The sequence below is a fragment of the Panthera onca genome, chromosome B3 (genome assembly GCF_046562875.1).
Source record: "Panthera onca isolate mPanOnc1 chromosome B3, mPanOnc1 haplotype 2, whole genome shotgun sequence".
Taxonomy (NCBI): Eukaryota; Metazoa; Chordata; class Mammalia; order Carnivora; family Felidae; genus Panthera; species Panthera onca.
Window position 1 is genome coordinate 50,491,171 of NC_138344.1, and position 12,842 is coordinate 50,504,012.

At 36.8% G+C, this 12,842-nt stretch overlaps 2 protein-coding genes across 2 annotated transcripts in view; one reads left to right on the forward strand and one right to left on the reverse strand.

Moving 5' to 3' along the window:
• The window catches only part of LOC132669649 (uncharacterized), an 82,217-nt gene extending 81,658 nt beyond the window's left edge, over positions 1-559 (reverse strand). The window contains exon 1 of the mRNA XM_078447730.2: positions 452-559. Within this exon, the coding sequence (XP_078303856.1) occupies positions 452-559 (108 nt within the window). The remainder of the gene's footprint in view (positions 1-451) is intronic.
• The window catches only part of WDR72 (WD repeat domain 72), a 235,648-nt gene that overhangs the window by 11,871 nt on the left and 210,935 nt on the right, over positions 1-12,842 (forward strand). The gene's annotated exons all lie outside the window — the stretch shown is intronic.

Sequence of the window (12,842 nt, forward strand, 5' to 3'; positions counted from 1 at the left end):
TCTTTTTCAAGATTGCTTTGACTATTCAGGGTCTTTTCTGGTTCCATACAAATTTTAGGATTGTTTGTTCTAGCTCTGTGAAGAATGCTCGTGTTATTTTGATAGGGATTACATTGAATATGTAGATTGCTTTGGGTAGTATTGACATTTTAACAATATTTGTTCTTATCCAGGAGCATGGAATCTTTTTCCATTTTTTTGTGTCTTCTTCAATTTCTTTCATAAGGTTTCTATGGTTTTCAATGTATAAATTTTTCATGGAGGACTTTAGTTTTGATGTTGGTTAGGGGTTAATTCTGAAATAGTCAAGCTCCACTGGGTGGACCAAGTAGAATTTTATGTGTTATTCAAATATGCCACGAGCAGTCTTGGCCTTAGTAGAAACATTTTTCTTTAACCTTTTCTAAGGAGTGATCTGATTACAATCTGTTGATAAAATAAGACCTTTTACTTCAGGAACATCTGCAAACAGACAGGTTTGGGCAGACAAGGCTTCTGTGGAGACCAGCTGTGCAGGAACCCTTTGGTTCCTGCAGACTCCTGAGGCGGCTTGCTTCATATTCCTTGGGGCAAAAGTAGCTCTCACTGTGGCCTACCCTGACACCCAGACATTTTCTCTCCAGTCTTCTTCTTCCTTCACAAAGCCCTGCTTTGCTCTCTGCCTGTTGTCCCTTACTAGCTAGCTGTGTGATGTAAGCCAAACTACTTTACTCAGATCTCCAATCTCTATTTTTTTTCAGCTTTATTAAGGCAAAATTTTACATACAATAAACTGCACCCATTTCAAGTGTTAAATTTGATGGATTTTAATACTCCTAGCACTTTAACCTAAACTCAAAAATTAGAAGAAAAAATTCCCACTGGTTTCAAGATGAAGGAAGGAAACATGAAATAATTTATTTGGGTTCCTCAGCACCCGTATATTGAGTTTTGGACAAAGTAGTTGGGGATTCCCTTCACTCTGGGGATGGGATTCTGAGAGGTCATACAACGGTATAAGTGGCCGATCTGAGATTCAAACCCAGGTCTGTTTTATACTAAAGCTTCTATTGTTAACAGCTATACTATTTTAATTTTCCTCACATATATTTACTTTGGTCAGATTTATTCAGAATTCATGCATGGTAATGGGGGACTTTACCATTTGTATTCTTTGGTTGGCTGTCCTCAGTCAAGGGGTTTGAGGTTTGTGTCTGTCTCTGAGGCTGGTGAGGCAGAGACTCGGTGTCTGGGCGTGTCCCTGAAGCTATTTATGACAAGTAAACAATTCCAGTGCCCAGTAGACAGCAGTCACAAAACCACATTTGCATCATACTCATTATTTTGCTAACCCCAGACAAGTCAGAGAGATAAAAACAAATTGTTACAGGGAAGAAGATGGCAGTGAGAAGGATGGGGACTGCATTGGTGTGTCTTCTTTTCTTACACTTGCTAGGCAATTGTATTCATGGAGAAAAAAACAGGCGCGTGTTAGCCCAAGGCAGTGGAGGCCATGTTGGAGCTTGGATGCACAAGAGGTTTTATTGTTGTTGTTTTGCTTGACTTTTTATTTTTTGTTTGTTTGCTTATTTTTCAAAGAACTATCAAAGTAATAAAACATTTTGCTTAGCAGATTACTAAGACTTTCCGGAAGGGAAGTCTCTGTTGTCATGGTGTGCAGGGAGAGAATGCTGGATGGGTTGGTGGGAGACGTGGTCTGGTTCTCAGCCACTCTCTTTGAAGTGGGCTAAGTAAGCAACTTCCCTGGGCTTTCATATCCTCATCTGTGGAAGGAAGGAAGGCAGTGACTGTGATCTTCAAGGCTTCCTTGTGTCTGTAGCCTAGAGTTGCGAGCAGCCCTTAGGATGCCTACAGGCACATCCAGTTAAATTTGAATTTCAGATAAACAAACCATTTTTATAAGCATGTCCTATGGAATTAAAGTTGGTTTTTTTGGTGTAAACATGACCAAAATATAGCCTCAGACACACTTATATTAAACAAATTTGTTGCTTATCTGAATTTCCAATTTAATTGGATATCCTATATTTTTATTTATTGAATCTGGAGTCATTAATTTTAAGATAATCATAGAGTTTAGAATAATAACAATTGTACTTTTTCATGGCCAAATGTTCTAGTATATAACCACAGTTTTAGAAAAGAAACTGTAATTTCCAGTATTGCAAAAGTAGCATAGGGAATCTCACACTAAGAAAGCTATTGCTAGAAAGTAATAGTCACATTCTCTGCCCATTATGTAAAATCATAGTGATCCATAGCCTTATTCATTTATTTAATAAAGATTTACTGAGTGCCAGTTATGAACAAGGAATTATGAAGGTGTTTTCTGTACAGAAATCACCTATTCTATACAGAATCACCTATCTTCACATCAATTCTCCAAGGTAACTATTTTCTTCATTTTGTAGATGGGAAAACTGAGGCTCAAAGAATATTTGCTAGCTATTAAGGGGGGAAAAAGACCAAGAGTTATGTGACTCTATTATATTTTCTTGCCTCTTTTCTTCACAATAATCTATTTTAAACCCAATTAATGGAGATAGTGGTGTGCTAAATAAGCCTAATGATGAGTGTATACTCAGAAACTATTATTTCCATCCATTTGTGTGGCACACAGAGAGGGACACCGGGGTGATTATTTCCCCCTAAAGATAAGTTCTACCAGAATAAGAAGATTCACTGGTTCTGAGAAAGTCACATCACCTTTCCTCTACTTTCTCATCAGCAGAATAGGAGTTGAACTCCACGTTTATAAAGTTTCTTCTAGTTTCTACTGAAATCCTGCCTCATATTCAAGGTGAAATATAGTCATTTAAGGAGTATTTACTGAGTGTTTTGTATGTGGCAGGGAGCGTGCAAGGGACTAGTGATCAAACAATGAAAATACATACCCATCCTTTGCGAGCTGTAATTTACAGTTCTGCAGATGTTTTCCCCCTGGTGATTTAAGAGCCCCTATAAGTTTGGGAGGTGATCAGGAAGCTCACATTGTTGGAGGAGGTAGCCCTTTGCTATTTTTATCTAAAAATACATTACTTAAAGACATTTTCCCTTGAAAATGAAACAACTTGGGAGTTCCCAGGTGCTATCATGTGAGTTTGTGCAATAGTTAGTGGCTTCAGCATGGCTGCATCACCAGGAGGCTTATTTCTTAATTGTGAGTATGGTTTTCCAACCTCTGTAATGGTTTGGACCTTCTATAGCTTTAAATCATTTATGCTTCTTGACAAATTTTACTTAATTCACTGTTTCTCACCTTTTTTCATGCCAAAGCATGAACACAAAAAACAATTATCTTTGTACATACTGCGTGGAGGGTTTCAATTTCTCTTACCCCCTATCAGCTTTTCACAACCTAGTATGTGTCATGGCATACAGCTGGGAAGCTCTGATTTATTTAATTTCTACATGGTTACAGAAAACAAGCACAGAGAACTCTACTGTTGAAATCCTGTGTCAATGAGAATGAAAACAGTAACAATTCTGCATATTCACTACAAAGTGTTCCTTTAGTCTGTTGGTGCATTCATCTGATAAGTATTCTTATGTGGAATATCAAGCTGTCAATAGTACTTTAAAAATTAATATTATATCAATATTAATTGATATTAAATATGAAAATTAACAAATATTAAAAGGAGAAAATTATGATTTCACTGAGTATGGTTTTTTCTAGTGAGTAAATATATTCACAAACTTCATGTGTTTTGAATGACTACAAACTATTTGTAAGTAACAGTCTGAAATCTTCTCTCTTATTTGGCAACAAAATGTTGAAATTATATAAATGAACAGATTGACTTTGTTAACCGTAAAAGGTAGGAAATCTAAACATATCAGAAAGGTAGTTTTGGTCTTGTTTGACATATACCTAATGTTTAATCTATTAAATATCATATATTTAAATAACATGTTTAAATTTAATATTATGCTCTTTTTTTCAGTTACATATAAATTGAATTTGTCTTTGTATATATTTAAACTGTATTAAAACCAGCTTTATACTACACACTTTGAAAATTACTAGATCTATAATAATCTTTTTTCCTCAAAATTATTTTTATTATACTATTTGGAAATGACAAAATAATAAATAAATAATAAATATATATACCTATATATTTATGTATATAGGTATATATATGTATGTATATGAATGTATGTATGTATATGTATATATATGAATGAAAAGGGTTTTGAGGGACTATATGTTATTGAAGAAAGGTACAAAAATCCAAAGGAAGGAAAAGTTGATGAAACATCACCTACTTTTTATTTTTTTTTTTATTTTTTTTTATTTTTTTTATTTTTTAATATATGAAATTTACTGTCAAATTGGTTTCCATACAACACCCAGTGCTCATCCCAAAAGGTGCCCTCCTCAATACCCATCACCCACCCTGCCCTCCCTCCCACCCTGCCCTCCCTCCCACCCCCCATCAACCCTCAGTTTGTTCTCAGTTTTTAACAGTCTCTAATGCTTTGGCTCTCTCCCACTCTAACCTCTTTTTTTTTTTTTTTTTTTTTTTTTTTTTTTTTTTTTTTTTCCTTCCCCTCCCCCATGGGTTTCTGTTATGTTTCTCAGGATCCACATAAGAGTGAAACCATATGGTATCTGTCTTTCTCTGTATGGCTTATTTCACTTAGCATCACACTCTCCAGTTCCATCCATGTTGCTACAAAAGGCCATATTTCATTTTTTCTCATTGCCACGTAGTATTCCATTGTGTATATAAACCACAATTTCTTTATCCATTCATCAGTTGATGGACATTTAGGCTCTTTCCATAATTTGGCTATTGTTGAGAGTGCCGCTATAAACATTGGGGTACAGGTGCCCCTATGCATCAGTACTCCTGTATCCCTTGGATAAATTCCTAGCAGTGCTATTGCTGGGTCATAGGGTAGGTCTATTTTTAATTTTCTGAGGAACCTCCACACTGCTTTCCAGAGCGGCTGCACCAATTTGCATTCCCACCAACAGTGCAAGAGGGTTCCTGTTTCTCCACATCCTCTCCAGCATCTATAGTCTCCTGATTTCTTCATTTTGTCCACTCTGACTGGCGTGAGGTGGTATCTGAGTGTGGTTTTGATTTGTATTTCCCTGATAAGGAGCGACGTTGAACATCTTTTCATGTGCCTGTTGGCCATCCGGATGTCTTCTTTAGAGAAGTGTCTATTCATGTTTTCTGCCCATTTCTTCACTGGGTTATTTGTTTTTCGGGTGTGGAGTTTGATGAGCTCTTTATAGATTTTGGATACTAGCCCTTTGTCCGATGTGTCATTTGCAAATATCTTTTCCCATTCCGTTGGTTGCCTTTTAGTTTTGTTGGTTGTTTCCTTTGCTGTGCAGAAGCTTTTTATCTTCATAAGGTCCCAGTAATTCACTTTTGCTTTTAATTCCCTTGCCTTTGGGGATGTGCCGAGTAAGAGATTGCTACGGCTGAGGTCAGAGAGGTCTTTTCCTGCTTTCTCCTCTAAGGTTTTGATGGTTTCCTGTCTCACATTCAGGTCCTTTATCCATTTTGAGTTTATTTTTGTGAATGGTGTGAGAAAGTGGTCTAGTTTCAACCTTCTGCATGTTGCTGTCCAGTTCTCCCAGCACCATTTGTTAAAGAGACTGTCTTTTTTCCATTGGATGTTCTTTCCTGCTTTGTCAAAGATGAGTTGGCCATACGTTTGTGGGTCTAGTTCTGGGGTTTCTATTCTATTCCATTGGTCTATGTGTCTGTTTTTATGCCAATACCATGCTGTCTTGATGATGACAGCTTTGTAGTAGAGGCTAAAGTCTGGGATTGACATCACCTACTTTTTATAGATAACAACATAGGCTCTGTGTTCTCATAGCACCTGGATGTTTCCAGAGCACTTATTACATACTATTGAAGCCACTATATATATATGTATATATATATATATATATATATACACACACACACACATATATTGCAATATATATTGCAATATATATATTGGAATATATATATATAACTATATAACTAGTGAGTGATTCATTTACATGGGTTTTTTCCCCCAAAGAATTTAAAACTAGGGGAAGGAAAAAAAAAAAAAGAGACAGGCTAGAGTGGGAGAGAGCCAAAGCATAAGAGACTCTTAAAAAATGAGAACAAAATGAGGGCTGATGGGGGATGGGAGAAAGGGGAGGGTGGGTGATGGGTATTGAAGAGGGCATCTTTTGGGATGAGCACTGGGTGTTGTATGGAAACCAATCTGACAATAAATTTCATATATTAAAAAAAAAATTTGTCTAGAAATTATTTGAAAGTCACTTAAGAGTAGACCTGCATGTGTGCATGTGTGTGTGTGTGTGTGTGTGTGTGTGTGTGTGTGTGTGTGTGTGTTTGTGTGATTATTTTAACACTTTACTGATTATATGATAAAATATTGATCATATTGCTTACATAAGTTGCAAGATACAATATCACACTATAAAATATTGTACTTGGTACTGTGACTAGATCCAAAGGAAGGACATTTATTTGCCCTTTGTATTAGAGTCTGTAACTTTATCCCTGTCCATGGGAGTGTTTCATTTATAAGGTTCACTTTTTTTTTTCTCCATTGGAAGTGTTTATTGTCAATTGCCTTTAAATAGGCCAGATTTAAAAGTCATTAAAGGACCTGTAATAATCTACTTGTAGTCATGATTAAGACATTCTGAAATATTCAGGCACTCACATTTGGAATACAATGGTTTAAACTGAGGGCTGTGATAGAGGTTTGGAAGCCCTTTCCAAGGCTTTTAATACTCGTCTAGACACGTAATTATTTGAAAGGGGACATTATACTTCTGTCAGGGGCATAACATATCATACCACGTAGTTTCCTGTAGAGACTCTACAATAGACTGTTTTTTCCTTTGAGGATTATTTTTGATTACTGATTTCTGGGAAATTTCTGTATACAGGGTCTCAAGTTGTGGATTTGCTCTCTTTCTTGTTGACAATAAGGTGCTAAGTTTCTGGAGTTAATTTTTAAAATTTTTTTCAAAAAAAGAGAAAAAGATAGTTTGGGAAAAAAGTGACTTCTGAGATATGCAACCTTTTAATCAGTTACCAACTCTCACTGTACAATTTGCTTAGTCTCTAAGAATCTCATGGTTAGAAGTGACCTTAAGAGTTATGTAGACCACATTTTTCATTATTAACTTTCTTATAAGAGAGATTAGAGAGGGATTAGATTAATGATCCCTAAAACCACTTCTTGCCATAAATTCTAAATTTAAGGAAGTTTATAAAATAATGATAACATAATTTGTATATTTATACCCATGTGCTTTTATTTATATCATTGAATGTATACCTAATAATACAGAAAAGTAGGGAACACAGGTGTTAGTGTCCTCATTTATTATGTATCAACTTTATAATCTGAAAATAATTTAGTAAGTGGTTATAGAAGCCCTGGAATGAGGTCTCTGAATTCCAGGTATGTTTTCACTCTCTTTAGCAATCCAGATTGTCCAGGATGAATTCTGGTTGAGATCTGATTTCCTGTGGCTTCAGCCTTGGTGCTTTTTGTTTTCTAACTTGGATGTTATGAATACTATGACTTTTAAGCGTTTTAATCTATGGAATCCTAGACTTACTTGATTTTCTAAATTCCAAGTGCCCTGTATTTTGTTGTGTATTAAACATTTGTAAACATTTGCATGGGTGGATGCTTTCCTAGACATGAGTCTTCAGAGTATAGTGTACATTTCCATTCATTCGTTTACTCATTCAGTAAGTAGTTACAGAGTTCCTGCCGGTCCTAAGCCCTTTTCTGAGACTGGAGAATACAACAATAGATAAAACAGACAGAAGTCACTGCCCTGGGAGGATTTAAAATCTAGTGAATTTGAAACGAATTTAATTTGAATTAAGAATAAAGCAAAAGTGTAATGGTGGAAAAGTTTGATACATGGGTAACTGTTGCTATGATCCAGAAGTATGGAGCTAAAAAAAAAAAAAAAAAGTATAGTAATTTGTTGAATACCACTATGTCTTTCACATTATAAACATGATCTCATTTCACCTTGACAATAACCCTGGTTTAGGCATCATTATCATTTCCAGGTTAGAGACGAGAAAACAAGAGCCAGGGTGATTTAATGACTCACATTTAAGTCTAACCTGACTTAAAGTCTATAATCTTAATTAGCTCCCTCCTTTTGGAACATAGAGCTGAAAAATAATACAGAAGATAATTTATTCAACCAAGACCTCATTGTTTTCTCATGTTCAAAATACTGTGCCTCAGGCACTGTAGAGAATATAATAAGGATTAAGGAATGATTCCCATCTTCACAAAGAATAGAAGGAAGAAGCATCAAAATCATATAATACAATAATATTGTTCAAATTTAAAGTAATATTTTTCAAGTACCCATTGTGGGCTAGGCACTACACTAACCTTGCAGTAGTGTTTCATTTCATTAGGGAGACATCATTGCACAGCAGATAATTTTAGGGGAAATAGGAAACCGGAATAATACAAAGTAGCTGGTTATTGGGTAGACAATGTTGCAATGATTCAAGCAAGAGAAGCTGATTTTCCAGAGTAAAGGGGCTATAAATAACTCCCCTCAGGAATTATTTATCTTCAGCATAATGTTAGTTAATAATTACAATGTACTAATTCCCTGGCAAATGTTTCCCAAATTTATGTCTGCTATAGTTTCTTCTTGATAGTCTAGACAAATTTCCTTGACTCCAGTTTCCTAAGTGAGCTTGAAAAGGTGACAGGAGAGTCCTTAGACAAGAGCCAAGTGCACAATGCCTATAGACAAAAAATTCCTGGCTTCCTTTGGAACAGTGTGACCCTGAGCACGCCCTTTTCTACCACTTCTCAGTTCTGAGAAGCACATGTTAGCTACGGGAAGAGTGAGGCTAAAGTGCACATGACTTCCAGATGGTGATTTTTGTTGTAATACTAGAAGCTACGCTGAAAAGACCAATACAAAGTTAGGAGTAGTGTTTCTTAGGAGGAGAATGTTAAAACACACCCAAGCGGTTCTTCTCACTACCAGCTTTGTGATCTTCACATCTATCATATTACCTCGTATTCACAGGAATGACATGCCCCCAAGGTGAGTTTTCCTGATAAGTGAAACTTACTATTTAACTCTGTCTTCGAAGTTGTTAAAACTATTACTTTCTGCTTTTCTGCCTTCTTAAACAGTGTGTTGGCCATCTTATCGTGTTTTACTCAGCCAGTCGGTGCCATGATGCATAATAATTGCCTTGGGTTGAAATACCATGGAGCCCTTGGGAGTCATGGCGATTTGGGCCCACGATTTATCTGTGAATGCTGTATTCTCTCAGGCCTTGTTTGTTAGGAAAATGTCTTTATATAGCCCTCACTTTGAGTGATAGCTAAGTATAAAAACCTAGGTTGACATTCACCCTCAGCATTTTACAGGTAATATTCCAGTAGCTTTTGGCCTTAATGTCGCTGTGGAGAGATCTACTTTGAGCATACTTGATATTCCTTTTTTAGGTTGTTTTGTTTTATTTCCTTCATGCTTTGCCTTTAATGTAGCGTTTCTCTACGGTTTCTCTAAGATGTCCTTTGGTGTCCATTTATTTCTAGTTTAATCCTCCTTAACACATTAGATTATTAAATCTAAGTTTTGTATCTTTGAAATAGTCTGGAAAGTGGCAGACCCATTAATAATATGCCTTAAAAATATTTCAAACTTATGGGGTACCCGAGTGGCTCAGTCGGTTAAGCATCTGACTCTTGATTTCAGCTCAGGTCATGATCTTGGGGCTCATGAGTTTGAGTCCTGCATCGGGCTCTGTGCTGAGAGCCTGGAGCCTACTTAGGATTTTGTCTCTCTCCCTGTCTCTCTCTCTTTCGAAATAAATAAATAAAAATTTGAAAAAAATGCTTATAAAATATTTCAAAATTGGGGTGAGCAGTAAGTATAGTACACAGAACTATTTTCATGAAAACTATTTAAGAGTAATTTGCCAATCTATTACTCCATCTTTGAAGAATTAATTTGTATTTCTTAGAACAAAGATGTTCTCCTATATAATCTCCTATATAATCACCCTTCAAAATTAGAAAATTATAAAATTAGCATTGATCTATTCCTACTATTCAGTCCTAGACCCCACTCAAGTATTGCCAGTTATCCTAGTAACGTCTGCAGTAGTAAGAGGATCCAGGCGAGACCCATGTCTTGCATTTAGTTGTCCTGTCTCTTGAGTCTTTAGTTGGAGCGGTTTCTTAGTTTTTGACTTTCATGACCTTCTTTGGCCTTTTTGAAAATTACAGTTCAGTTATTTCACAGAGCCCTTCGGTTTGTATTCGTCACCATTAGATTCAAGTCACACATCTTTGGCAGGAACACCACAGAAGTAGTGCCGAGTTCGCCTCACAGCATCCTATCCAGTGGCATGTGACTCTGATATGCCACATCACGGATGCTTACTTCCATCATTTGCTAGGCTCCTCTGTAAAGTTACTCTTTTTTTCCCCTTTGTAATTAGTAATTATCAGTGTGAACGCATGGCTTCCCATTTTATTCCATGAGTTTCAATCTGTTCCTAGCATGATTCACTTTGATGTCCATATTGTCCATAACTTGGCTGGTGGGCGTCCATTCAACCTGGCTTCTGTGTCCCTTTGATACATCCTGTCACTCTCTGAGCACTTCCTTGCTCTCAACAATAATATATGCCAGTATCATTTTGGATTTTCCCTGTTCCACACCTGGAATCAACCAATTTCCCAAGAAACCCAGCTCCTTTTAGTAAAGATTCATATTGAGGGGGTGCCTGGATGGCTCTGTTGGTTAAGCATCAGACTCTTGAATTCCAGTCAGGTCATGATCTCACTCTTCCTGAGTTCGAACCCTGAATGGGAGTCTCTCCCACCCTCTCTCTCTCTCTGCCACTGCCCCACTCTTGCATTCTCTCTCTCTCTCTCTCCCTCTCTCAAAATAAATAAATAAACTTTAAAAAGGAAAAAAAAGAATAGTATTTAGAAGATGCTAAGTGAGTTGTTGCTGTGGGAGTTGTTGCTGCTCCTCGGCCCTTGGGGAACAGAGATGGGAAGTGTGTACGTGTGGTGCATGTCTTCATACCAAAACCTCTAATTCCATTGCAACATCACAGAGAGTGTTCCAGTTTTCTTCCTTTTCTACTTCCAACTCTCTTTTCTGGTAATAAGAAACCTGGTTCCTGTTATCTTATTAACATATTCATTATTTGATCAATTACTCTGAATGTAACCAATCTTCTGTAAATGCTGCTGCCTTGCTTTCTGTGCGGATGTCCTCCTGATCACTAGATGGCTTCATCACCCCTGGAGGATCTGTCTGCTAACCCCAGATGTGAATACTCTGCTCAGCCACTGTATTCCCTGTGTCTGGTTACACTTTCTGGTAGTGCTCCTTCTCATACAGCCAAGACATGTTGAACCTCCCCCAGCATGCCTGCCTTCCTTAGCCTCCCTGGGCTCCTGCACTCTAGGCCAGGCCATCCCTGTAAATGGAAGTTCACATCACCCTGTCCAGCCTCTGACTCCCCTGTGCCAGTACCTCCTTACCAAGCATGAAAACCACATCACCCTGCTTGGGTTTTAGCACTCCTCACTGGATCTGCCTTCAGTACAAATACCCTTCTCACCTTACCCAGGTTTCTGAACCCCATATCAGGGCCACTTCCTTCATCATCCTCACAGTGTCAACTCTTTCCTTCTTGCTCAGGCCCCAACACCCAGTATGAGACAGCCTTGCACACACTGTCCCTCTTCACTCTGCTTGGGTTGTGCATCTCACACAGACCTGCCCCGTGTTTGGGCATCTTACTTATCCTTCCTGGGCTCCAATTCCATGTGTTCTCAGATGCCCTCCTCACCCTATATGAGCTCTGACACTCCACTCAAGTTTTCTCTGTCCAGTGGTTTTAGGAGTGAACTAGCCAGGAAGAGAAAGGGTTCTACCTTTTTTTGGAGCTTATATTAGATAAATGTTGGGTGTTTTCATTGTGTTATCTATACCTCTTAATATCTCTGTTTGATCTTACCTCCCTGATTTCTTTCATTCAACGTTCTCTTTCTTTACTACTCCTTGCCTTTTTTTTCCTCTGGGTAATTTTTTGAGAATTATCTTTAAGTCCATTGATTCTCTCTTCACTTGAGTCTATTTTGATTTATTCTCTTGACATTTGTTATAGTCCAATGATTATGTTTTATTTCTAGAAGTAGTATCTGTTTGTTTTAAAATTCTACCTGTTTATTTTTTTGTAGGCTGTCTTTTTTCCTAGGGTTTTAAATTTCTTCTTTTGTCTCTTTAATAGTTTAAAATAACTTAATACATTTGTTCTTCTTTTGCAATAAATTTTATATTTTTCTGTTAGTATTAGTTCCTGGTGTACTGATCTTTCTGTTTACTTATGGTGTATTATTTTCTTGAATGTTTTGTAATTTTTAATTGGGAGTGTGGTTGTGAAGTATCTTTTAAAATGCTTTCTTTTTTTAAAAAATAGTTTTATTAAAGTGTAACAGACATGCAGTATATTTATATGTCTATGTATATGTATTGAAAATGTACAATTGTATATGTTTTAACATAATGTGTTCATTCATGAGACAATCACTACAGTCAAAATAATGCATGTCTACCATCCTCAGAAGTTTCTTCATTCTTCTTTGCAAACTCTTTAATCCCGGTCCCTTTCTCCTGTCCATAGGCAACCACTGACCTGCTTTCTGTTGTCCTGGATTAATTTGAATTTTCTAGAATTTTATAGAAATGGAGTCATACCGTATTTATTCTTTTTAGCTACTATTTTCACTCAATAGAATTATTTTCAGTTTCATCT